The 27,645-nt window shown below is 39.1% G+C and overlaps 1 protein-coding gene across 1 annotated transcript in view; it reads right to left on the bottom strand.

The window, feature by feature from the left end:
• Nucleotides 1-27,645, bottom strand: part of CHN2 (chimerin 2) — a 158,103-nt gene that overhangs the window by 65,931 nt on the left and 64,527 nt on the right. Inside the window, exons 2-5 of the mRNA XM_054273832.1 lie at nt 26,168-26,206; nt 18,816-18,871; nt 3,375-3,406; nt 205-318 (exon numbers count right to left, since the gene is read on the bottom strand). Of these exons, the coding sequence (XP_054129807.1) occupies nt 205-318; nt 3,375-3,406; nt 18,816-18,871; nt 26,168-26,206 (241 nt within the window). The remainder of the gene's footprint in view (nt 1-204; nt 319-3,374; nt 3,407-18,815; nt 18,872-26,167; nt 26,207-27,645) is intronic.

Genomic DNA, 27,645 nt, shown 5'->3' with positions numbered 1-27,645 from the left:
CTAGGCAGGTGCTGAAGGAGAGACTGGGCTGCTGCAGTACCGTGATGGTCAAACTGCTGAGAAGAGGGTGTAAAAGCACTCTGGTGTCACACAGTGTATTAGGTAATGGTGGAGACAGACTTCACTGAAAAAGGGACCAATATAATCCCCTCCATTAAGCACACTTACATTGGAACCATAAGCCTCTATTAAAGCAGCATTTACCTGAGAGCAAGGGTGTAGCAGCCGGGTTGCCGCTGGCTTTCTCTAAGAATATACGCTCCTTCTACACCAGCAAGTATTTCATCTGCTTGCTCCCGAGAAATGATCCCGTGAAACCTGAGGGGAGACATTGCAGTGACTTACAGAATAATCCAACCAGAGAAACACTCTTCTCCACCCCAGAAAACATCTGAAAACTCCAGCACTCTCCAGCACCGTGGTCTAAGCCATCAGGGTAGCATCCAAGGAGCAGGATGGTCACCTGGCCTGGACAAGTTCAGCACAGATACAAAAATTACACTGGAAATACACTTAGGATAAACTCAGCTACACCCAAAGATTATTTCCTGTAAATGCCTGCTCTTTTCACAATTTTCTCTTTTACCACTCTATGCCCCTCCTCCTTGTTTCCTTTCTTGTGGCCTTACAACAGAATTGAAAACTAGGCAAAAAGGCATTTAAAAAAAATTTGAATTATTGCACTGCAATACATAGTTATTTAAAGGTAGTTATTTATATACATAAATATTTAAGTATAATTAAAATCATAGGTCTTCTTATAATCAATTTGCTTCATTTTAATATTATATTGCTTCCTCAAGTTTGTAAGGAAAACAGAGACAAAAATGGAAACAATTATTCAAAATTCTATTCTGCATACATTAAAGTAGAAGAAGGTACAGAGAAGTCTTGAGAAAAACATTGATTTCTTCATGTCAAGGAGCTCCTCATTCAGTGCTGGAAAAAAGCAATACTTCTCTGATTCTTTTGTCATTGCTATTTTAAGAAAGAAAGAGGGCCTAGGATGCACAATTAACCTTATGAAAACCAATATTTAGCAGTGATCTCTCCATAAGTACAAATTCAGTCTTGACAGCAGTTTGAGTCTTAACTCCTACGCGCATTTTGCTAGCTGATAAGTCTCTGAGGGTCTCTTCAGAGGTTTTGAAAGTTTCTATTTTTGCTGCTGTCTAAAAAAAGGCACTAAAATGTACTGGCCTTCAGCATTTTCTCTTTTCTGACAATACATATGAAGTGGCACATTCCTAACACTGCCTCTGGCTTGGCAGTGAAAGAGAAGAAAAACACGTTGGATGCAAATGCAATTGTTCCGTTCTCTTTACGTTGTCTTTTCACAACTAATACATACATGTTGAAAATATTAGGTTTAGATGACCTTTCCAGTGTGACTTTATGTTAAAGGTAATGTGAATTGATTAATCTTTTCTCTCTGTACAGGTGGGGGAAAACATCCTCTAAATGACATAACTGAAACATGATTTTAACCAGTAAACTCAGGGCAATTCATAATTTTAGTAAAAAATAATAAGCATAAGGTATTCCCCATAAAATACAGCAGATATATTAGGACAAAATGTCTGTGATCAATTAAGAAATCAGTTGGATGTGATGTTTGGGACACCTGTGAAATTCCTTTAACCATGAGTGGTAAGCACTGGGTAATCTGGGCTTTCTTATGGATATTTTTAGTACATTTTTATAAGAGCATGAAAAGAGCTTGCATGTGGTACAAGATCCCCTGAACTAATGCCTGCTTCTGACAGCAGCTGACAAGAAATGCTTACAGAAAGAGTTCAGGACACAGTGACATATTTCTTTCACTTCTCATCCCTGCCTATCCATCACTGCTTTAGACACAATCGTGTCTGATCACTTGTGACCTTACCCTTCACATATTTGAGAATCTCACTTGTAAACCCTTTTAGATCTCGGTGCTTTTGGCCTCTGCAGCTGCCTCTGGCAGTGAACTTGAAAGAGGTACTGTGCATGTTCCCTTCTTGGGCACCACTGAGGTGACCTCCCGTGGCAGGAGCTGCATCCTTTCACTCCACAATTGCTGCCCCTCACAGCACCCTTCTCTTCTCCCATAACCTTCGAGAGAAGGGTGGAGGAGTAAAGAGTAGAGAGGGACCAGAAATATGTGCACTACCTGAAATGCAGCCACATCACAGGTTTATACAGTAATGTAATGATGGCTTTTTCAGTTTCCCTAGAAATTGCTGTTTCTCTTTCCAAGTACTTCTGAGTACTGAGTCAGCTGCTTTTATAGGACTACCTCAGTACTTCTGAAATCTCCTTTCAGAATGATAATAACTAGGGTGATCTTGCCTGGGCAGGTTAACCAAGATGACATCTTACAGTTCCTGTCAGCCCTGCTGCCCCACAAACCCAGGCACGTTCCTGGATAAGAGGCTGCAGCAATGGTTTTACAAGTCCTGCTGTAGGAAGTGTGATGCGTAACTCAAGTAGCAGCTGTCCTCAGCTCTGTTTTACTCTAGTGGCCAAATCTGAATTCCTCATTGGCAAAGGTAATATTTAAAAAATGAAACTTCAGTAATTAGGGGCAAAGCTACTGGTCCTTGAGGTTTCTGGTGGTAGAGAAGGATCATTAAACATATATGGTGTGTCTGGGATGGAATGAAAAATAGAACATGGGATCTAAGTAATTCAGCTAGTGATAAGGGCTGGGGTCTCAGCATATTGCTCCAGCAAAGGCCAAATGCCAAGACTGGGTGGCTGCTGCAGTGGCTGTGCCTTTCCCCTTCACCTGCCTAGATCTCCAAGCTAATGCACAACACAGCCCCTTCCTAGTAATTTATTGGCAAAAATGACACTGAGCCCAAAGGAATTACACTCTGGTGGTTTGGTATTTTTCTTCAAAGAAAAATACTGCTCCTCTTTGGATATCTTGGACCTGATAAATTCAGCAGGGAGAGCAGCAGCTACAAGCAGCAGTATGCACATACTTCCACAACTCAGTAAGGTGGTGAAAGCATAGGAACATACACAAAAAGGCAGTGAGAGAGAGATGAGCTGCTTCTCCCCTTCCCAGGCCAGTGCAGAACCACTAGCACGTTTAAACAACTACTAAAATAAAAGGAAGGAATACCCCAGACAATGTTTTTTGTTCAAAAGTCTCCTGAGAGAAGTAAAATAAAAATGCAGGCTCACACAACAGCATAATCCAAGGATTGTGACCAGCAGCAATGGACTGTAACACAGCTATATTGTTAGGCTTTCACTGTATTTGGTTCCCAGTTAAAGGTAAAATAAAATATTTTATTAGACCTCCCTTGTGCCTTTTTTCTTAGCTATAGTGTAACAACTTTTGGATATACTAAACAGAGAGTTAAAAGAGAAAAAACACTTACTCTCTTCCATAATACTTTGGTCTGTTCTCCACCTAAATTTTGAAAGAAAGAAAGAACGTATTAAAAACATCATTCTAAATAAACTACATAAAAATAAATTAGTCTTGATTAATAAGGAGGACTACTGCATCCATCTAAGCTGTGATATTCTGCAGACCCAAAACTGTGACTGGAACATGACTACACAGAACATAAAAATGAAAACAGAAGAGCTGGTTTTACTGATATATTTCTGGGAGGGAAAACATGTATCAGTGGTCAAAAAATAGAACTACATATAATTGTATGAAATCTGACCAAACAGACAAATAATATTTTACTGCAGTTTTGCCAATCTAGTATTTATAATGGATTTTTGTTATATACCCTTTGTATACGTTTGTATAGACATTATTTATATTACATATGCAAAATGTATATATACTACATATAATATAGACATTTATATACATTTTTTGCCTTTATATGGCAAATGACCCAAACCAAAATGTTTTAAAATCATTGGAAAAAACAGGGTTTTATGTACTTAGACCTAGTCCTAAATTCCTTGAAGTCTCAAGCTTTTGTGGGCTTGACCCAAAGTACACTGGAAGTGGCCGGGAAGACTGCCAATCATCTCAGAGCTCTTTGAACCACATCTCAGGGATGCCAGGTTGCCACCCAGGAGCTTTGGGCAGGCGTGGCACGGCAAGTCCCGGTGCCATTCCCAGCGCTATTCCCGGTGCCATTCCCGGTGCTGCTCCCGGTGCCATTCCCAGTGCCATTCCCGGTGCCACTCCTGGTGCCATTCCCAGTGCCATTCCCGGTGCTGCTCCTATTGCTATTCCCAGTGCCATTCCCAGTGCCGCTCCTGGTGCCATTCCCGGTGCTGCTCCTGGTGCCATTCCCGGTGCCATTCCCAGCGCTATTCCCGGTGCCATTCCCAGCGCCATTCCCGGTGCTATTCCCGGTGCCATTCCCAGTGCCTCTCCTGGTGCCATTCCCAGTGCCATTCCCAGCGCGGCCGGCAGGGGGCGCCACCGGCCCAGCCTTGGCGCGGGGCCGCTCCCGGGGCGCCCCAATTAACGCGGCCCGGCCAGGGATCATTAACGCCCGGACATCATTAACGCCCGGGCGTCATTAACGCATCCGCACCCGAGTGTCTGCAGGGAGAGCCGCTCCCTCGCCAGCCACAGAGCATACCAATAATGCCATCTCGCCAGGCTGCAGCTTCAGGCTGTGCTTTCATCAGGAAGAGAGACAGAACTTCCTCTAACTTACACATAAAGTGTCCAAATTATTGAAGAAGATTACCTGAGCTCTGTATATCTCCATGAAGATGGAGAATCGGTGGAATTACTGCTTCACATACACTGCTAACACGTGCATGACAAATTGTGGTTTCAAGACTGCCCCATTCTTTAGCATAAAACCCATTTAATGATTTTCCTTCAATTTTTCTGACTGGAAACAAGTGCTCTTGTTCATGTTTTCATAAATTCTTATTATTTCGCTCATAAAAACTTTAAATTGGCAAAGGTTTTCTTTTTACTTTTTTTTTTTTTTCTGAATAGCAAATGCAGAAGTGTCACATTTTTGATTCTACACGCCAAGCACTGAAGAGAAGCAGCTGACTTTCTACCCTGCAGTCACTAGGGCTACAACACAGCACAAGATGAACAAAAGTCTGTACAAGATAATGAGAATCTTCAATGGAAGCCCTATGGGAGTTCAATCAAGTCCTTACTGTGCTTCTTCCCCAGCTCGGCATTTCTTTTCTAGCACGCCATTAACAATAGCAGTATCACAGCCTTGGAACTCCTGCCCAGGAATAATACCTTGACACAAACATTTCTGAGCTCCGAGGGGCAGGAATAAGAGAGAAAAGAATACATAGAACTGAAGGGAGAGCAAAATCAAAGGAATTGCCAAGTGCAGGTGCTGTGTTTCTATGTACATATACGGGAACTTGGAGAAGATGGTGCATTAATTCAATTTAGCTTTCTATTTTTAAGTAAAAAAATAATATCAACAAAAGATGTATTACCTCTGAAAGGAGGTTGTTCATATGTTCATCTTCAACAGCATTTTATGACTTTATTATCTTGGAACTGTGCAGCCTTCCTGTCATCCTTACAGACCTTAATAACCCTTGAAAAGCATAGACCTAGCTGGCAACTCAATTAAAAATTGGGTATCAGAAGCTGGGTTATGTAAGACCACCACATGCAATCTTCTCTTTCATGGAAACAAAGACTACTCAGTAGGCTGAAAATTAGTGAAATTTACTTAGACAAAAGAAGTAAAGCATGAGTTTCATTTAGCAGTCAGAATCTGCTTCTATTAAAAAATACTGATTTACCTTGATTACCTTTATATGCAGAAGAAACCCCAACACTTTCACTCAGAAAAAGGAAAGTTACTTGGACACACCTTCAAAATTAGCTTTAAGCACAGGTTCCCCCATATATGTTTATATATGTAACAATATATATATCTGAAGTATAAAAGCAATCTGGAAATAAGTCCTTGAACAAAGAGAGGCACATTTTTTTCATCCTTCTGACACTACTTATGCAAAAATACAAACTTTTCTGTGAAATTTTTATCAGTTGACTAGCAACTGACTGAACCATCCTGGATAATGTGATTTCCTCTTTCCCTGCAGTTCATGAGCTAAAAGATTTGCTCTACTGAAAATCCACACAAAGTCTCTCTACTTCTCTCTTCTTCCTCCTATTCCATAGAACAGAAACCTTCATTCCAAAACATCTTTTAGCATTTACATGTCTAAAATCACCACAACTTCAGTGTTTGGCTTTACGACAGGAAAGATACCATAGTATTTCCTGAAATGAAGCTCCTGATCTGTCAGACCATCCTAATGCCTCAGAATCTAAAAACCCCCTCTTGTGCTTACTGCAATCCTTGCCCTGAAATAACAACTTCTGTCCTAACCAAATTTATGACTAGGAACAAACACAAGGAAACAAAGTTAAAGCAAGATAAAAGATCAAAAATAACATCAGGGTCTCTACATCAAAACCAGAACGTTGGACTGAACTTGGAAATAAACCAAAAGCCTGCACAATTGATGAAGCAGAGGCTTAAAAATATCAAAGGAGCCAGTAGGTCTGTTTTGTGCCGACTGCAGACTCTGTAAAAACTTCAAGGGAAATTCTATATATTCCAGAAGGCAAAGGTGACTGAAATTCAGTTGGGATTAGCTTCTCCCTCCTGTTATAAATGGGTTGGCACACACAAAGTCAAGCAGATCCACCTGAAAGAACTCTCAGCAGCAGAAAGAGCAGAAAATCCGCAGGTGGGGAAGTGACTATTTGCTGTGATAGGAGCTCAGAACAATCAGCCCTATTCTGAGAACACACACACACACTTAGGGTTTTGTTGCATAGATAATGCCCATCAAGAACACTAATGTCACTTTCAGTAAAGTCCTGACAATTTTCTTGCTGAAAAAAGAGCCACCTTTCCTAGACAACCAGTTGGATCTAATGCTTAACTCCCCAGACAGGGAGCAAGGGGAGAGATCAGAGGGTCTGAGTAATTTATGGATCCTTACGCTACAAAGTGCAAAACAAAGTACAAAAATGAGGAAAATTGCATAAGGCAAACAACAGCTCTTCACTAGTGAAAACATATTTTGCCTTGAAGAGCATCACAGCTTGCTTTTACTTCCCTCATACAGAAGATAAATTACATGGTTTCTCCCTTTTCACTAAAAGTATGTGGCAGCTTTCAATTCAAAAGTGAGATGATAATTTTTTGGCTTGAAAAAAGGCATTATTGCCAATTTCAAACCAAAAATGTTCTTCCAGAGCAGGCATTTCTGGCTGTTGTTCCAGAAGCCATGGGGAATATGCTGAAAATCACTAATGAAATTCATAGTTGTATAAATTGCGAAAAACCAGTGAATGCCAAAATTGTTTAAAACTCATGTCACATTGATCAGGAAATAAAACAACCTAAATCACTACTAATCCAGTAATCTTACAAAGCTACCAACATTCAATGACATCTAATCTTGATGCATGCTCAAAGAGAAATGAAACCCTGCACAGCTCTCCTGGCACTCTATAAAAGCCTTTGGAAGCTCATGTTTGAGAGATTCTGCATACTCCAGCCTTGACTGCCAGCCTGCCAAACCTGATTGCCTCTCCCCAACCCCCAAAACCCCTTATTGTTCACAGTCTAGTTTTACATAAGTTTTTACAATTTTTACAGCATATCCTTCAAGGTTGTACTTGGATGTGATGTCAACACTGGGAAGAAAATAAGCCTTCTTAAAACAAACTAGCTATCTGAGCTAATTCAATAGAGTATGTTTACATAATTTCAAAGTTTACTGAATTTCAATGCACTGGGATTTGTGGCTCCTCTTCTGGCCAGGATGGTTTGGCCCTAGCATGACATATTCCCAGTAATGTACAGATTATTGTATTAAAATCACACACCACTCTACAAGATAACTCATCACAAAACTACTGGGAATCATGCAGGCAGGAGGTGAGCATCCCCTGATGTGTCAGATTTTCATTGCAAGCCCTGACATCCGAGCCACGCTGCACTGAAGAGTTAAAGATACCCTGAAGAATTCTTTCTGCCTAAGTACTACCACAGAAATAAAATAACCCTAATTTCAGAAAAATTTAATTTCTCTTCAGCTTCATTGCACAAGACGTATTTCCTTATCCAGTGGCCAGAGCTCAAATGTAGAAATGCTGGAATGAAAGTTTAGAAATCCCCCTAGGACAGCAATTCTCTAAGCCAGAATGTGGACCCATTTCAGCCACTACCTTAATACATCCATGATGAGAATATAAATATTGTTTCAGAAAGAAACAATAAGGTGGGTGGCTGCACCTGGTTCTCTGTTCTTCAAAATATAGAAAGAACAGGGAAACAAGATCCATGAGTTAATGATGTTGGTGTGTTTACCCAGCGCAGGCAGTGAGGCATTTTCCCAAAGGAAGTTTAATCTGATATATTTTCTGTTTGGAACAATCCTAATTATTTTTCAGTAACTCTGGTTGACTGGATATAAATATGTTTTTCAGCTCAGTTTGACATAAAGAGAAATAGAAGGGTTGGAAGAGAAGCTTTCAAGACAAGCCCAGTAAAAAACAGACTGCAAAGAAAAGGAGTTTATTGTCTGTATTGTTCAGCTTTTGGCAGATTTATCATAAGCCCACTGCAAACTTTATACCTACAATCAACAACCAAAATGGATTAAGGGAAATTGCAAGCCTCTATTAAATGGAATGAAGGAAAACTATGCTGTATTTCATTACTCCTATAAAACCTTTTTTTTTTTTGCCTCCACATTTTTAAGGAGAAAAATTCTCCTTAGATCAATTAGGATGTCTAAAATTCTCTCCAATTAGGACAAATTATTTCACACCAATGATTCTTAAGCAATTTGAGAAAACATTCTTTTGGAAGGGAAATATTTATCTTTTTTCTTTTACCTTTTAACTATTTTTCTCTTTATTACCTTATCAGGCTTTCTGGCACCAGTGTTTTCAAAGAGAAACAACTCAGGGTTTTGTAAAATGTTTCACACCACAAAGTCTGTTGCAAATTTTGTCAGTAGGAATAGCAGCAATACAGCATCTCTAGTCCCCAGCCAAGCTGTGGAACTTACAGTGCCCCTACAAAAAGAAAAGATGGTTTTCTCCCTTTAGATTTTCAGTCACTGTCACATGTAACTTCCTGAGTACATTCCTGTACTGTGATTGTGTGGTGATGGAGGAGCAAAGGCGTTCCTCAGAAAGAAACCAGCAATGCCCAAGGCCTCAGAACACATTCCACCTGCACTGCCCATGTGCCAGAAACTGTGCAGAGAGAAAGGTGACAGGAATGGTTTGGAAGTGTGCATCTCCTTTTATCAGTCAGTCACAGAGCCACCAGCGTCGTGGCCACTTGAAGGATGCACATTTAGCCACGAGACAGCAAGGGATTACAGTGCCTCCAGGAAAGCAGCTGGGAGCAGGATGTCAAATCCATTCAAAACACCAGAGGGCCAATGACAGACAGATCTCTGCAGAAAAGGATCCTGCCATCGTTACAGATCAATAGATTAACTTGAATCACTGGATGCTGTCTGTAGCAAAAACTGCCAAACCCAGGATGTCATACTGAGGCACAAACCCACGAATGCAGCTGACAAGACACCTTAGAACAATCCTCTCCTTGTGATGTCCACTCAGAAAGTCTCTGGATGGAATACCGACTGTGGGTTCGACACCACATCTCAGGAAGGTCTGGAGCAAACAAACGGAGTGAGCAGGAATGTAACAGCTGTGAAAAGACATGAAGAAAGACTGGCCTAAAGAACAGAAGGCAGAGAGGGGCTGTTGCAGAAAGGTATAAAGAAGGCTGCTTTCCAGAGGAAATAGATTTGTTGTCTCTGTGTTGACTAGATGTGACAAGAAGAAAGAGGCTTAAACTGCTCAAAAAGAAGAGATAACTTAGAAAAATGTTAAAAATAATTAAACACTAATTAAATAAGCAGAGGCAGTCAAGAATCCTCAAGAAGCCTTTTTCAAGGCTTTAAGAAATGGATATGCAAATATATCTTCTTGACCCAGGAATGACAACATCTTGAGCTTATTCTGGCCCCAAGATAGCACAGCCCAGCCAAATTCTCACCTCTGCCTGGACTGCTCTCAGGAGATAGGGAGAAGCAAGGAGCAGACTTGAACAGGCTGTAAAAATCACATCTAAAACAACAATAACACTCTGCCCACCCCTATGGGGCTCTCAGGAGGGAAGGAAGCACCGAGAAGGCAAGGCACCAAGAGAACTGTTCTGGAGGAGAAAGCCAAGCCTTCAAGTGATAAACTTGTCACCACTTAACTAAATAACAGAAGCCAGTTTAAATCCATCATCATCATCATAATGAAGTGCCAAATTGTGTTTAGTATCTTCTAACAAAATAATTCTGTGGAAAATTTTACAGTGCCAGGGAGAAGGTAGGATGTTCTTCACCACTAGAAAGAATGTAAAACAATAAAAGACAATAGTAAAGAGCATAAAGAATGCTTTTATTAACTGCTGTTCAAAGCTGCACATCTCTGCTCTGATGGCATGCTGCAACCTACAGAGAAGGCAAAATGCATAATGATTCTTTTCCAGAAGGATAACTCACAGCAAAGAAACACAGGAAGCTCCACAGATGTGACTGTTACTGTAGCACTTATGATTTCCACTCAGTCAAGGATATTTCTACCATTTTTAAAGACAAATTATGTTCAAATAATTTAAAGCAATTGTTTACTTACTTGCTTGTACCAAATTTTCAAAAGAGCTGCTTTAAGCCATCTTTTCTAATGGCATTTCTAAGTCAGGTTTGAGTGACCTTCTACGACCTTGAACAAGCTGACCAGCAGCCAATAATCAATACACCAGACAAAACACTATAAACTCCAGAAGATAACAACAATCTCTCCCAACTTGGACATCTCTATTGCTACTAAACCATAACATATTTCTATATATACACAGCTCCAACAAAAAAGATCAAGATTGAATAGGAAAAGAAAATCCAAATATTTTCTCATGCAGGAAAGAAAATAATGGTCCCTGAACATGAGCTAAAATAAAATGAAATAAATCTTAATCAAGAAGGCTGCTGCTAAACAGTCAGGGGACACAGGGTCAGGTTCAAACAATTTCAACAGCAAAAGCAGGAATCATCTATTTTGTTGTGCAGCTTCCATCCACTCAGTAAGGGCATCATTAAATGTAAAAGGAATATCAATGTTACCCTGAATGCAGGATGAAAAATTTGAATACGACATTTAAACTATGCTCCTTTTTTCTGAGAATGATCTGTTGAGTCATTTAAACGGGAAGAAAAATATCCCCAGCAGCAGCAGATAAATGCAGTAAGCAACATCAATGCTCTGGATTCTTCTGTAACAACTGAGAAGCACTAAAACATTCCTATGACACATGGCACGACAGTCCACAGTTCCAAAAAGATGTGTGTGACTGAGTGATTTGATCATTCTTGTCTTTAGCTAGATACATACATGTACAGGAAGTACAGGAAGGAAGACAGAGATGTTCAGAGTTTCTATATTTATTCCTATTAGGAAATACAAATTCATCAGTTGCTCAATACTCTGAGTTCCTGGTTTTCACTGGGGTGGAATTAATTTTCTTCACAGTGGCTGGTACGAGGCTGTGTTTTGGATTTGTGATGAAAATGCATTTGATAACACAGAGAATTGTTTTTTACTGGTGAGCAGGGCTTGAACAGAGCCAAGGCCTTTCCCGCTTTTCCTTCTGCCATGCTGGGGAGGGGCTGGGGTGCATGAGAAATAGGAGGAAACACAGCTGGACAAATGACCCCAGCTGACCAAAGGGATATTCCAGACCATGGGACATCATGCTCAGTACGTAAAGTGGGGAGAAGAAGGAGGAAGGGAAGAACATTTGAGGTGATGGTGTTTGTCTTCCCAAGTAGCTGTTACACCTGATGGAGCCCTGCTCTCCTGAGGATGGCTGAACATCTGCCTGCCCATGGGAAATTGTGAATTAATTCCTTGTTTTGCTTTGTTTGTGTGTGCAGCTTCTGCTTTCCCTATTAAGCTGTCTTTATCTGAACCCATGAGCTTTCTAATTTTTATTATTCTGAATCTCTCCCCAGTCCTACTGGTGGGGCAGTGACTGAGTGGCTGCGTGGGTCTTAGCTGCTGGCTGGGGTAAAACCAGGACAGTTCCTCATCTTGGAACTTGAAAAATGATACCAGACACAAAGTCAGAGACCAGAGACAGCAAGACCCCCTTCTACAGGCACAAGGAACACTGGCCTCAATTGGAACAGGTATGTAAACCTGCACAGGCACATAGCTTTTTCACCTACATGTAGGCTTATTGATAAACTTTATCTAGGTCGAGATATGAAAGAGGCTTTCATTTATTTTGGCTTGAAAACTTCTTATATTCAACACCATGTCTAAATAAAAAAGAACCAGCTTAAAAGAGTGATATGTAAAAAGGATATGTAAAAGGAAATAAAAATCTATGAGGATAGCAAAAATCACAAACACAGACACACACACACACCAGTTCCAAGGAGTGATGGAAGGGAGCGTGAAACTTTGCAAAGATTTCAAGCAAACCCAGAGGGATAATTAGCACGTTCATCAGTCCATAAAGACAGCTACCTACAGTTTGTGCTCATCAAACAAGTCAGAGCTTGCCATCATGTTTTCCAAAAAGATGGTTTTAACTTTTTCATTTCACAGTGATCAATGAACTGGTTCATACTGTATTCCTCTGATGAAGATGAGCAATAGTCTAATTTGAAAATCATAACCTAGACCATTAGTAAATCAAAACTGAGGAAAGTCAAGTGAAACAGATAAACCTCTTCTAGTTTTGTTTAGCTGTAACTACTTAACTGAAATATTTACTATCATGCCCGCAGAATAATTAGGAAGATTTCTTCCCTGTTCAGTAGTCAATGGACTGTTGAAATGAGAATGATGTGGCTTCGTCTGAGTGCTCCACCACCTCACTACTGCAGCAGACAGAGACTGCTCATGGACTCTAGGAGAGATGAGATTTCCTGTCAGTCACTAAAAGGCCTTGGAAAAAAGCACCAGCAAATTTCTCTGATATGATGAATACAAGGGAATTTTGGGCAAGCAGTATTCCAGCCCTCTTCTTTCTTTCCCTTCAGCTGCAAACCACAGGCATTCCGTGGGGAAAAATTCACTATGGAGATACTACAGAAAAAGAACATTCTTATTTAGATATTTATTTAGAAATACCTGCAGGTAGCCAGTTTAGAGGAATGCTGGATACAATATATTTTGACATTCCACAGGCCCTCTGCACCAGTTAAACTGAGCACCCTTCCTGGCCTTCAACTATTCCCAGCCTCCACCAGGGCAGCCAGGCTTCCCACTCCCTTGCTATGAGTTTCAGCTGAAGAACTTTCCTCCTTTTGTCAATGTCTATTCAAAATTGCTCTTTAGCTTCATTTGCCCACAGACTACTGCTGTGTCCTCTTTGATTCTATCATAAAGAGGATTATAAACACGCAATTAAAGCATCAGCAATATTATAAGAATTTGAAAATATAGGCTCCATTAAGTCTTATATGTACAAACATTTTCATTAACACAAACAGTTTTCAGCACTATTTTGCTCATTTTCACTTAATTGCTGGCTAATGGGGTCTCTTGGTGTGTCACTGTGTGTGTTCTGAGGTTTCTTTCTAAGGGAAAGATAATATAATATTCTGAATTATCTCAGATAAGCTCTGAGGACTGACAGTAAAAGACACCTCGTGGCAGTGTCTGACTTTTTGCAGCAGAGTGATTTGAACAAGTGCCATGAAAATTCCCATTTACTCCCATTATTTACCACCAATTTTATGGCCAATTTCAATGCCCTATTACAGCTGTCTAGTACTTTACCACAGCAAAGAAATTGTTTTTAGAAAGATGAGGGCAGAGGCAAAGAGGAAATATTCAGCTTGTAAAGGTCAATAAGTGAGTAGAATAAGAGAATTCATGGAAGACTTCTTGCAAGGATTAAATACTTCTTATCCACTCAGATAAACGATTCAATATCTTAGTAAGGCTGAATTTTAACAACCTTGCTCAAGCTTGCCTAATCACAAACTTGTCCTAATGTACAAAGTATTGTTGTATATGAAAAAGGACTGGTACAAGTACCAGTGTTTTTAATATTGCAGTTGTTTAAATGGTTCTCTTCTAATTGCATTGTTCTCAGCTTGAATCCCATGCTTCAGAAGAAACTTTGGGGAGAACTGAGGAAATTTGCAACAGGTCAGTTTTGGAGAAGTTCAATAATCCTCTATAATTGTGGTCAGTAATGCACAAGAGGGCAACAGCTTTAGAGACCAGCTAGTGACCATTTCAACAGTTATGGCCCATGAAATGCCACTATTTGTACACTTGTTTTGATAAATCTAGGTAATGGATCCCCAGAGAGTCAGAACAGTTTCTGACCCTCTGGATGGTTAAAGACTCTCAGCAGTACACTCTAATATGCCATCATTATTTTAATCTCTTCAATGACTTAAGCAAAAAGAAAAAGTGTTTGTTTTTTTTTTTTTTTCCAGAGAACAGTCTCCCTTTTATAATTGTATTTGTTTTTAGTCAAGAAACCATAATTTTTATGCTGTAAAGGCAGAAACGATGATCTCTCACTTCTGACACAACCTATTTGGAATTCAGAATGACAAGGAAGGCAATTAACTGACATTTTTCTACACAATAATATAAGTTAGGGCTCTAAGGCTTTGTCTACACTAGGGAAATTTAGATGAGTTTCTCAGTGTTGCTGACACTGGCTTGGCCAAGGCACTGTTAGGAATGAGGAAGGTCTAATGCAGACAAATTCACCAGCCTCAAAAATTGCTATCAGCAATTAAGGACTTCTTGGAACAAAATGGGAATGCTATTCACAGGTATGAATATTTCTACACAAATAACCCAAGAAGCCATGAGTAAGTCTCATTCACTCTTTGAAAAAAATTTTGAATGCGCCTATTGTTTAACCAAAAATAGTCCAAATCCTTCCTTAATTCTTTTACTTTGCTGAAGCTTTAATTTCTTAAAAATATATTTAAACTTTGAATAATCTACTCCAGAAATACTTCTTAAAATCAAGAATCATTTGACATGTTCTTTTTGAATGAAACAAAGAAGTTGAAAGCATGAGTTATTTTCTGAGAATGTAATTTTTTCATAAGCATTTCTAAAAGACACCTTACAATATGACCTCCTCACAACATGGATGGGATTCTTTGGTGCCTATCACCACAGCACTCAATATTTAAAAGCTACTCCTCCACCTGAACAGCGCTTTTAAAGGGAACTTTTTCTATTTAAAAGCTAAATCATTAAAACACTGCTGGAAGGAATATGGTTACAAATGAGGATATTGGCAGAAATCCAATGATATTGGGAAGGTAGGATATTCACACTAGTCCGCTGCCAGTGGTGATTAATTAAAAGATGTTGGATACCTGAAGCCTGAATGGCTCATTCAATATGATTTCCATTGCTTTTGCTGACAAGATATTTATGCTACCAAAAGAAGAAAAGGCAAATTATTATAGCAAAGCTCAAAGACACAAAGATATAAATGTTCATGTTTTATTTACAGTCCCAGCTTTTAGTCTGGTGGTGTACATATCAGGAAAGGTGATTTCTGTCTCCACAGTGTAGTTTATCAAGAAATCTGCGTAAATTAGATGGTAGAGCTGCAGAGATCTGAGGCTGAAACCCCTGTGACTACGGAGCAACAGAGAAGTAATGGAAGAGCAAATGGATGTGGAGAATGTGAAAGATGACAATGGAAAAGATGGAGGAATTATGAAAATGCTAAATGGTGAAAGAAAAAAAAAAACAACCTGCCCTTGTTTATGCGTTGTTACAGATTTGGTTTGCAGCAGATGCTTCATTTTCCTTGCAAACAGTGTAGAATTTGCCAATTGTGAAAGACATCTTCCCACAAGCATGAAGGATTTCAAATAACTTGCAATTTTTAGATTTGTTTGAATACTAAATGACACACGGGAACACCCTCAGCAAAGTCCACTTCCTATGATATGCACATGGAGAGACAAATCTTTTCTGTCAGCCACACATCCTGCTGACACCTTCTCTCCAGATACTGGATAAGCATCATGTAGTTGTGTACTAAATAGCTATCATATTTACAATTAATATATTTTCACAAACAGCACAAAAGTAGATTTTGAGATCTCTCTATGTAACTGGCAAACTCAGTAGTAATAAAATACCATCTTTAGTGAAGCAAGCCTGTAAAATCATCAGATGACAGCAAAATCAAACTAGGATCAAAAAACAACCCCAAAACCCCCTCCTTACAGACTGCATGCTAAGAAAAAGGTAATGGGTGCCATAGGAACAGAGTCCTGAATTTCCTCTCTAAAATAATCTGTGATGCTCTATAAAACCACTGTGGAGTTCTACTTCATAACATAAACTGATAAAATGAACCACATATTTGTGTATGTTGACATCTTCTAGGTATCAGGACATCCCATCTGCCCCACCCCCCCAGCTATATGCAAAAATAATGCACACCAGCAGTGTCATGGTGGATTTTTGGCTTTGGCTCTTGGGTCAGAGAATCTGTGTTTCTGGCAATCAACTGGGAACACACACAACTGAGCTACACAAAGATTCAAAATCCAAGAAACAAGAAGCAAAGGTCATATTTGTGGGAATTCATACTGCTTTATATACCAACACCTAAACAAAGTCCCTGTATTTTCAGTTGTTCAACTAACTTAAGACAAAATTCCAAACAACTCAAAATAGGACCCTGCAGTCTATGAAGCGAACAACTGAAAATGGTTCATTAGTTAGAACCAAACCCAGACTATGTAAAACAGACATCTTTCGCTTATTTTGCTATGTCCTGCTATGTCAATTATGTGTTTATTTAAGTAATGAGACCTTAGCTTCTTTCTGAAAATCTCTGGAGGTGACCTGAATATGTTTGGTGTTTAAACATTATGTAAAGAGGATGATTTCTGTTGTACATAACATGGTCTTGAGTTCAAAGAAGTAAGTTAGATGCAGCACATTGGTAAGGAGCTCACAGCTGCACATTCACTTCCCTTGTGTATATAACCTTGTTTCTAGAACAAGAATACAATTGCTACATTTCTTTGACTACTTTACCTTGATTCAAATTTTCTCTCATGGAGGCTAAATATAAAATGCTTAAATTTGAGTTAGCATAATATATTTTGGATTAAACTTTTACCGATTAACTTGTATTCCCACAAAGATGAGTTCATATTGTAGACATGGTTTTCTAAGCATTCAGTGCTTATTAATCAGTTTTTCTAAAGAAAAGTCCTTCCTCATAGTAGTCTCAATATAAAATAGGTAAAATAGATAAACTATTATATCAAGAAAAGAAAGGAACTCCTCTAAGGCTGTGCTGGAAGAAAACTAATTGCTTACCTTAATTTTTTACCTTAAAAACTTTTTACTTTTAACTTTACCATGACTAGTTTGATATCTGTTATGTGATATTAATTCAGTAAAAACCTTACTGTCCTTCTCTTTAAAGAATACGAGCCACAGAGGCCTCAGTGTCCTGTGGTTCGCATCAGGATTTCAGAGAGGAAGGTCTTGATAAAACCTGTCAGCACATGTGCACTGAAGTCCCAGAGGGCTAGCACACACTTCTGCTCCCCAGGCCTCGTCTGTGACAGGGAGAAAGGATGACACAAGGGTTCACCCACTCTGGTGGCTTGCTTGTCCTTCTTACCATCCTGTATGCATGTCTTGGGGCCATCCCAAACTGACAGGACTTGAAGACTTCCCAACTGAGGCCAAGAGCTCTCCCTGCCCTGCAACTAGCAGAGGGCACTTGAGAGAAAAATGCAGATCTCTTTTAGTTAAGGCTCTGGTAAACTGTACTCAGTTCCTGGGTTTGCAATGGATTTTCTTCATGAACCCAGGCAAGTACGTGTGCCGTGCTGCAAAAGCTCCTGCCTCACAGAGAAGTGTTCTGAGACAGTGTGTAAATGTCTGAGAGGTGCTAGGACTCTGCTTTCATGGGCACACAGCGTGGGAAGCAGGGCAGAGCTCAGGATGATGCCCAGGAGTAGAGCTGAACATCACACTGATGAGCCACAGTTTCTGTCTTCCTGCACATCATCTTTTACACCCTGTGAAATCACTTCACGTGTTTAGTACTTCTACTGCTAGTATTGCATGTCTATTTGCACAAAATTTGTCCCTGACCTTATAGGAGATAAAGCTATTGCAGTTTTTTTCATTGAGCAGATACACCTACATGTTTTCTGTTACTATTATGCCATGCAGAGTGATGAACTGACATAATGAAGGAAGTAGAAATGGAGAAATAAATAGAGAAGAAGAAAACAAGGGGACAAAATGACTCAGCCAAACCTGCAGCCTTGCAGATTTCTAAATATTCTATAATTTTCAAGGTCTCTGTGAGAGAACAGAGTTCTCTGGCTATCATTTCAGCATTTTAACCTGAAGATAGTACTTGGCAGGAAGCATTCAACAAACTGAAGCTATGTGTATCATGTTGAAACATATCACACAGACATTATAATGCAGATGCAGGAAGAAAAATACACCCTCATTTTGACAAGGAAACTCAAAACTTTAGGTACTACACAGAAAAGCACACTAAACAATGATGGGTAAGTACTTGTCAAATGAAGGTGCTTCTAGTGGTAGAATGAGGCTGCTATTCCTAATTAGCAAATATTACCCAGCTTTAATTAATCAACCTTAAGGGAAATGATTATATAAAATAGTGGCATAGAAAAGTTAAAGCAAATAACACCCCCAGACTGCACAAGAGATGTTTTGGTGATCATATGCTGCTGACAATTCATCAGATATAACAAGGTAGAGCAAAAGAACTGACCTCCCGAGGACAGATGATTCTCTTGGGACGTGGTGCCTCTTGTTGCAATTGATACACTGTCAAACACAAAAATGTACAGATCATTAGAAGATGGCAACATACACAAACTTTTATTCAGATGAGTCTTTTTAGCCAGGGGCTGCAGAGAAAAATGTAAATGTAAAGACATGACAGCAAAATGAGGAATTTCAGTGTGTCTAAGTCATTTATATGAAAATCGGTTGTTGACTGGCAAACTGACTGAAGTGGTCAATGCTTTAACTGTTAGAAGTATTATCCTTTTGTACTGGTTTTTACATTTCTATACCACGGAAGACTAGCCAGAAAGACCTACTAGGTCTGTCTCAGGATAAAATCCCACTTTTGCATACACCATGCTGTAACAACCCAAGAACAGATTGTTCACCAGTAACACCAGCAGTTTTTTGGATAGGCCAAGGAAAAGTTCAATATCTTTGAATGGGCTCATCACAGTCTCATTACTTATTTCAAGATATACTGAAGAGCAAGCAAACATTCCTTTCAGAGCAATTATGCCCTATTCAAATGGCCCTGGATCAATTTTGCAAATCTTCTGAGGACTGCAGGAGAGAGACCTGGGGCTAGGGGTACGTGCTGCCTGGCCCCCAGACTCTTCACTGCATGTATTTAATGAGATCCTCTCCCCGCCTTCCACTGCAGAGTCGTGAGAAGAAGCTGACATGCAATGACAGTAATCAATTCCAGCACAGACAGACTGTCTCTCCATAACTCCAGTAAAAATCCCAGAGGTTTGGATTGCCTCCCTTGAGAAAGGCCTTCTGTATGCTGACCTTCTTGTATTTGGAAAGATCATGTCGTGCCCATGAATTTTTTTAAAAGACTGAGTTTCCAGGACACGTTTACTCACAATGCTAGTGAAGCTCAGAATTATGCCCTGAAAGGTGGTAGATTATGGGAGGAATAGAAATGTCTCTAGGTTTGATAAACACAGAAACTCTGTTGCAGAAAGTGAATTGAAAAGGTGTAAATTGAAGCAGCACCTTTTCCCCCTTCTCTTTAACTTCTCTTTTAAAAGCAAGGAAATGTGGAAAGTGGGGAAATCCTCAGCTTGCACCCAAGTTTCTCACAAAACTCAGTGGGACGTGAAAACTTTGGGGGCTCCTGCTTCCTGCTCACATCAAAGTGGAAAAACCCATAACCTCTTCTTTAACTGATCCAACCTTTATCCCTGGATCCTGGGAGAGGCACAGAAAAACAGTTCATAATTTCTTATATTCCCTATCAATTTTAATGCTGGATGTGATCCAGCTCTAAATTTTTACTAAGGCTTTGGATTTACTCGGCATCATTCAGCACTGTCAGATCTCCTGCTACTTTTGCACAAGATTTATGATAACTTGATAATATTTTGATAATTCCATGATAAATATGGTCTTTCTTACATCTTGTAATTATGTGACTAAGATTCAAAGACTTCTGCTCTTTTGTGATCAAACGACTTGTGTATCTGAATAAAGTGTCCAACAATGCATGAAAATTTTGTTCAAAAATCACAGATTGTTTTTTAAACCTCTGATTATTCTGGAGCCCAATATCACAATTTCAGGATTAACTTCTGAATGTCTGAAATGAGCATAATCACTGATTGAGCAAGTTAATGATGCTTAATACTGAACACATCCAAGAGGAAAATAACAACTTTTTCCTTCCCCCCATTTCCACTGGAGAGAAGGAACTCTAAGGATTCAAAATATGACAAGAATATGACTGCTTCTCATTTAAAGTAAATTATCTATTTCCCCAATTAATTAATTTGAATTTTAACTGAAAAATCAAACTTCATAAAAATTCCATTTTTCAATAATCAAATCTTTTAAACATACACTGACAGAGCAAATTATGCTAGTGGAGTTTCTAAGACAGCTTTGATAAGAGTGATGTAAAAAAAGTAGGTCTGAAGAACACACAGGAAGCCTATCTTGTGATGTGCCACATTTTTGAGAAATGAAAAAAGCAAAGAGCTCTCTAACATGACCAAGAGGATCTCTGAGGCTGACAAATAAGCAATGGTGGGGAGAAGAGTCAGCATTTCACAAAACAAAGGAAGGAATGATTAACAGGAAAGGGCAGATACAGACATGAAAGACCTGAAAGCCAACACAAAAAAGTGGATGTTTATAGGATGTAGTGGGATAAATCAGTGCAAGGATTCATGATGAGTGCAAGGAAGACAAATCATCTTAACAACTGTTAAGATTGTATTTTGAATAGAGTGGAAAAGGTTGCTGTCTTTCTCAGAGAGAGGTGGGTAATCTGAGCAATAATATGAACCGAGAAACATATCTGATTTACAAATACATCAGAAGAAAACACAGATTATAACTATACAAATAAATAATTACAAATTATATGCTAAATGTACTGGATGAGAAAATGGCCCAAGCACGATCAAGACTGAAAATGCTGGAAATGGGAAATGATTTCCTCTGAAGGACAAAAAATTCAGACTTGGCTATATTAGTTTTAAATTGATTGTCATTAAACTGACAGAAAGACAAACCAGTGGAACAATGGGAGGGATACACAGAACCATTAGATGGAGGGAGAAAAGAGAGATTGGGAGCAGAGAAAGGACTGAAAACCACCAGTGGCACCGTGGTAAGGGACATCGAGCAGCTCAGGGGGAGACAAACAACAGAGAAGGACCAGACAGACAGACACACAGCTGCCAAGGATGCCCAGTAAGGACACACAGCAAGGCAAGGGTGGAAAAGGTAAAACAACGGTGAAAGTTCAGTTAAGTGGAAAACAAGGAAGGCAGTGTCTCCCAGACTAAGGCATCAAGGAGCAAAGCCAGTGTGACCCTACCAAAAGCTGTGTTTTCCTTTAGAAAGGTCTCTGCTGTTTCTGCTTCAAATGATTGCTGTGAGAAATCCTGCTAATGGGCTATGAATACAGTGCAGTATTATGGCTAAGGTGACTTGAGAAAAATGTGCCCTACAGCTAAGTTCCAATGAGCACAGACACCTCATTAAGTGACCTCATTTTCAGAAGTGCTGAACATCCTGCAGCTCTGCCTGATCTCATTATACACTTTTTCCAAAGTGCTGGGCACCCGCACTGAGGCTGACATTGCTGAGACCCCAGCACAGTCCAGAGGATGGTCAGAGATTCAGAAGGCACATATCCCTCACCTATTTGCTCAAATCCTTGCCTTTCTGCCTCATTTTCCCATCTCTGAAAATCTTAAAACACAATTCAATGTATAAGACCAAGTGAAATAATAGAAAACCACACATTTAATGCAGTGGCAAGCAGTGATTGACATCTGACCCAGTCAATTCCAGCTTTTAGAACTGACAGGCAGGTTACAGACAAACCCACTGTGATCATAGAAAAGATGACACTCAAATATAATGATGCATTATTATTTTAGCCCTGAGAAAATTAACCTTATAAAAAGTCAATTGCATGCAAAAAGAAAATGTATTATTACTGCTCCCAGAGAACTGCATCAGACTGGGAGTGGTTTTTTGTTCAGCATCAGATGCAAATGAAATGCACAGTAATAATACACATGAAATTTAGGCGAAAATTCAGCACTACAACAGAAAAATGCAGTGGCTTCTATTTGACCCTTGAACACCTTTATCAGGTTCATTACATCAGATAGCTTGCCAGCATTCATAGCATCATAGTCACATTGGAACTTACAGTGTTAAGAAAACTTAAATTTATTATTGCATTACTTGAGGAGCATTTCTTTGAGATGTAAAGTAGCTGGTTAGAATATATCTTTCTCTCTTTTGTTCCTGTTAGAGCACGAGTCTTGTCTCAGGGGATGAAATAGGGAAATTCTACAGTATGTTTTAGGAAGAACTGTCTAATTCCAAAATCCAATCTGCCTAAGAAACAAAGGGGTCACATGCAAAAATCAGCACTTACTCCTTATCTGCCAGGGAAGAAGGGCTATCACCCATTTCTTCATACTTTTTTTTTTCCTCATTCTGCAGTGTGTCAGGACCTCAAGCTTTCTCCTTTAACTCACCTATGATGAGTGTTCAGTGATGCTCCAGCGGAGAGGAAAAAATCCTATCATGGCTTTTATAAAGCAGCAAGGAAACACACCGCCTTCTGTCTCAGAATGTTTTGCAGAGTTCCTCAGTTTTACCTCCTCAGCCTCATCTCTGTCAGGCATTTTTTATCCATGTCCTGAGCCTGAACAATATGAGCTGTCCTATTTCTGCAGGATTACTCACATGCTTAATTAGGAACCTAAGTGCTTGGCTGAAACAAAGACTTAATTTCTTACAAAAATGAGTCTCGGACACTGTGCCTATTATTTGATGAAGGACAGAAGGCAGGGAAACTTGGTGAGGAGCTGAAGCATGGCATCAGCTGATGCTCTGTGCCTTGCCACTTTGCTTCCCACCAACACACTCGTCTTGAATAATGCAAACAAACATTGAAGTGGCATTGACACATGACTGACTCAGCACATGCCAATCTCAACAGGGGTAAAAGGAGGAAAAAAGTGGTTTTACATCTCTTCAAAATTCAAGCACATACGTGCTGAGGCTGGCAACCAGCAATAACTATGCTCTTTCAGTCAAACAAATTGCCTACTCCTCCTGAGAAGCAGGTAAGGGGATAAGCAATTTGTCCTCTAAGAGGACAGTGCAGTATTGGAGCAGGTCACCCACAAAGGTGGCTGAGGCTCTACCCTTGCAGCCTTTCAGGACTCAGTTATGTGAAGCCATGGCTGCTCTGCTCTAGAGCCAACAACAGCCATGCTTTGAGTGGGAAGCCAGATCAGCTCACCCCAGAAGCCCTGCCAACCCACATTCTGGGACTCTTATCTTCCTTTATTTGCTACCTCAGAGATGGTAAATTGGCAAAATACCGTTTTCTATAATACTTCCAACATATGGCAGACTACAAAAAGAAATCTGTTATTGGAACAATGCAAGAACTCTGTTATTAGTTGATCTGCTTCTCAGGTAAAAATGCAATTAAACCCACTGCCTAGAGACTGCTGGCTGCTAGAAACTTTCCAAACTTTTTCCCAGGTTCCTTCCTGTAAATAGAAAATCATTCTTGCAATTTCTTTTATTGTCTGTGTCACAGGCCTATCAGAAAAAGTCTGAAAAACTTTGTGACCTCTGAAATCTATGTGAAATTCTAACAATTCCTCATAAGCAAGTGAGGATCTTCTGCATTAGAAGTGTTCATGTTTTCCAAATATTGCTGAATCAAATTTTTACATTATGTCAAAACAGTAAGGCTTGAGATCTGAAAACTGTTGCACTTTGATTAGTATTTGTCCATGGACACATGCAACACTGTTTATTTGAATACTTTGTTGGCATAAACAGGAAAATCTGCCTTTGTTTAGAAGCTAAAAGGATTGAAGCCTTGATCTTGATGTCAGTAAAAGGCAACATAGTCACCTAAATTTATCCAGGACCTAAAATAAGAAATAAAAACTGTATGCAAAGTATCTTACTAGTATGTTAGCAAACTTTAAAAATTACTAGGGAAAATACATTGAAAATAATTGTTAAATAGGCAGTGAACTCAAAGTGTTAAGCATGAAATATATATATTAGTTAAAACTGTCATGAGATAGGACAGCAGGTTGAATCATAGACAAACACTATTGCTGGATAGAATCTCTATAATTAATTTACCAGATCAGAATTCTTCTTGCTGAGTAAAGAAGCATACATCAACTATCATTGCAAAGAAAAATGTCTATCTTTGGCTAAGCAGTCTCAGGAGTAAATATTTCTAAGCTTAAACGATTTTCTGCCTTTTGGAGCTTTGCAACTTTTTCCAAGGTCACTCATGCATGGAGTTTAGACACTGAGGCCATGATTTTGTCATTACCACAATATTGGCATCCTACATATAGTGGAATAAGAAGTTATATATTCATAGACTATTCATCCATTCTGGCTGCATTTGGTTTATTTTTTCCATTTAAAAGAATGTTTCCTTGGATTACATGTAAGCTATCAGATAAAAGTAACCAAATTTTTCCCCTGCATGCAGTGATCTGTCTGCTGCACAACTGGGGCAACTAAGAGCAGGTAAGTAAAGGTAGGTTCTTATTTCCTGACTTTTTAATGAAAACTTACTGCTGAAAAGGAAGCATCTGTCATTTGAAATGCTGGTCTTCTCAGAGTCAGTGGCAGCTTTTTCACTGATTTTAAGTAAGCTCTTTTTAAAAAAATCACTCAACTCTCTGCTTCCTTTCAAGTGCTCAGCAAAGAATGCTGGAATGGTCCAACACTCTTGCTGTCTTTTTAGGAGGTTTAACTTACATGTTCAAAACATTACAACAACAACAACAAAGTGTCTGGAAAACAGTGTTCTGAGAAGCAAGTTCTGTAATTTAATGGCATATTCAAATTTTGGTTGAAAAAAATCCCAGTCCATTCTGGGGCAGAATGTCATTCTCAGGTAACACAGAGGTGATGTCTTTGAAGTCAGCAAGACAATTTAATGTGCATATAAGTGAAGTCAACAAGTTTATTCTAGTCTTTAAAATTACACATGTACATGCATGTAGCTACTGTGATCATTGTGTTTTTGTAGTTGCACTTTGGTAATGGCACTGTACTGAATTTGCCACAATAAAAGAGAGAACTTTTGCTTAGGAAAGCTCTGTATCTGGAAACAAAAAGAATAAAACAGCTCTCTATACCTGAAGCTACACTCTTATTAAAGTTCCAGGAAGGGTTTAAAATAAAAGATCAAATTTAAAGGCTATCCTTAATAAGGGATTTAAAAGCCAATATTTTGTCTTAGATCTGTGCGGCTCTATTAGAAAATACATTTGGAACAAAGCAAAAGAGCATAAAATATGCACTTCTGCACTGCACTCTATGTAAATGATTTTTCTAAAGGCAGACAGGAAGGTTCAAAGAGCTGATAATGCTGTCTCCAACTTCTAAACCACCACTTCAAAAATCAGCTTCTATTGCTAAAGATCAAAAATATTATTATCTTAAAGTGATTTGGTGACCCGTATAAAAAGACAAGTATTTTCAAGCCTGACCTTTAGTAAACATACAAAGCATTAACCTCTACCTCTGAAATCCTTCCTGAAAATCTCAGCAGAGAAACCATGAAACCCAGGAGCTGCACACTTTTAAGGCAATGCAGGGAATCTGGCACACATAATCCTGCTGCCCTTGTTCCATGGAATCCATAAAAGTTCAGGTTTTGCTGCTGTCCTATACAGTAATTTGTACAAGCATCTAGTAAATTTATGTCTTTTTTTCAAACCAAAAAGGAGAAAATACCTAACAGTGACTGACACTTTGGTAAGGCACTAAGATTATTCAAATTGCTTGTATACTCACAGTATGATTTCCATATTGGAGGCTGGTATTCTTCAGCATCTAAAATAGAAGCAAAAAGGGAGAAAGAAATCAGTCATTTGGCCACTGGGTCAAACTGTCAGCATGCATTTTTCTGCTGAGAGACCTCTTCTTGTCAGCAAAATTCACATTTCTTTCCCAAGAGAGATGATAGCCTATTTACAGTACAGTTTGCTATGTGAGAGAAGAATACAAATTTCGACCACTTGTGGATCCAATGTGCTTTTCCCAAATTATTCAACTGTGGGAGAAATTAATTTTTGACCAATTTGCACTAATCACCAGTATTTTTAAAATAATTAACTGGGCTGGTAACCACATTATTTATTTGCTTTACCTGGCATGATAAACAGATAAATCACTACTGGTTTCCAATGTGGTTTCTAACCCCACTAGTAAGATTTGAAAATGAGCATCAATGAATAACACACGCTGGGGCTAAAAGGATACACAGCTCAGGTTGGACTCGCATGCACAGACCTGACAGTTTCAATGAAAGTCAACTACACTTCTTGAACCCATATGTAATTGGCATATTTTCCAGAAGCTGAATCAACAAAAACAATATGCAAAAGATCGAAAAAGGAAAGACTGCAAAGCCTGCCATCACAAATAGGTTACATTATTCTAACATTACTGACTAAAGCGGCACAAAGAGTTGGTGTTTTTTCTTAGTGACCACTCCACAGGGAGGTTTCCAGCTCTCTGCAAGAAAGGCAATTGCTGTAACCTACAGAAATCCCAGCAGGAGCCAAGCTGGAGCAGAAGGAGCAACACCAGTGACAAAGGGTGGGGTACTGGGTACCAGTTTGACTCTGAACTGCCATGCTGCCAAAAACTTTAAAGTCATTTACCATGGGTATGTCATTAAGTTGCCAAAACTGTGCAGGTTAATTAAGGTATTTGTTATTTACTAAACTTCTACTTAAGTTATGCTAATATAATTCAATTATAGTTGCACAGCTCATGCTCCTTGTCTATTTACATATACACAACTACTTTAAATATATCCCTACAAAAGTCTGTTTACTAGGAATTTTAATCACTAACTACCATCTGCCACTTTTAACTCCATTGTTTTAGAAGAGGATAAATCTAGCAACAATCACAGTTACTGCCTGGAATAGCACCCGGCAAAAATTTATAGATATATTGATTGGGAAACCCATCCATTCAGTTTCAGTTTCAACTGAATCCACCTTTCAACTTAGGCAAAGTTCAAAAGGCTCCCAGACTACAGAGTTATACTGTACTGTGGCAATCCAAGAGTAATTAGCTTGCAAGTTCATTATGCAGAAGACTTATTTTAAATTGTATGAGGCTATTCATGAGATGAATGAAATTTATTAATAAAAGAAATAATTTTTTCTCTTCTCAAATTCTAATAGTATTATGTCACTCTGTTTTCCCCCTCATACATCTTTGCTTCACATATAATTTACCACAACACCATAATATTG

The sequence above is a fragment of the Melozone crissalis genome, unplaced genomic scaffold, assembly GCF_028551555.1.
Source record: "Melozone crissalis strain CALT ecotype California unplaced genomic scaffold, PUWL_Pcris_2 ptg000016l_1, whole genome shotgun sequence".
Classification (NCBI taxonomy): Eukaryota; Metazoa; Chordata; class Aves; order Passeriformes; family Passerellidae; genus Melozone; species Melozone crissalis.
The sequence above is the reverse complement of the archived record's forward strand: the minus strand, read 5'-3'. Positions and strand labels throughout refer to the sequence as shown.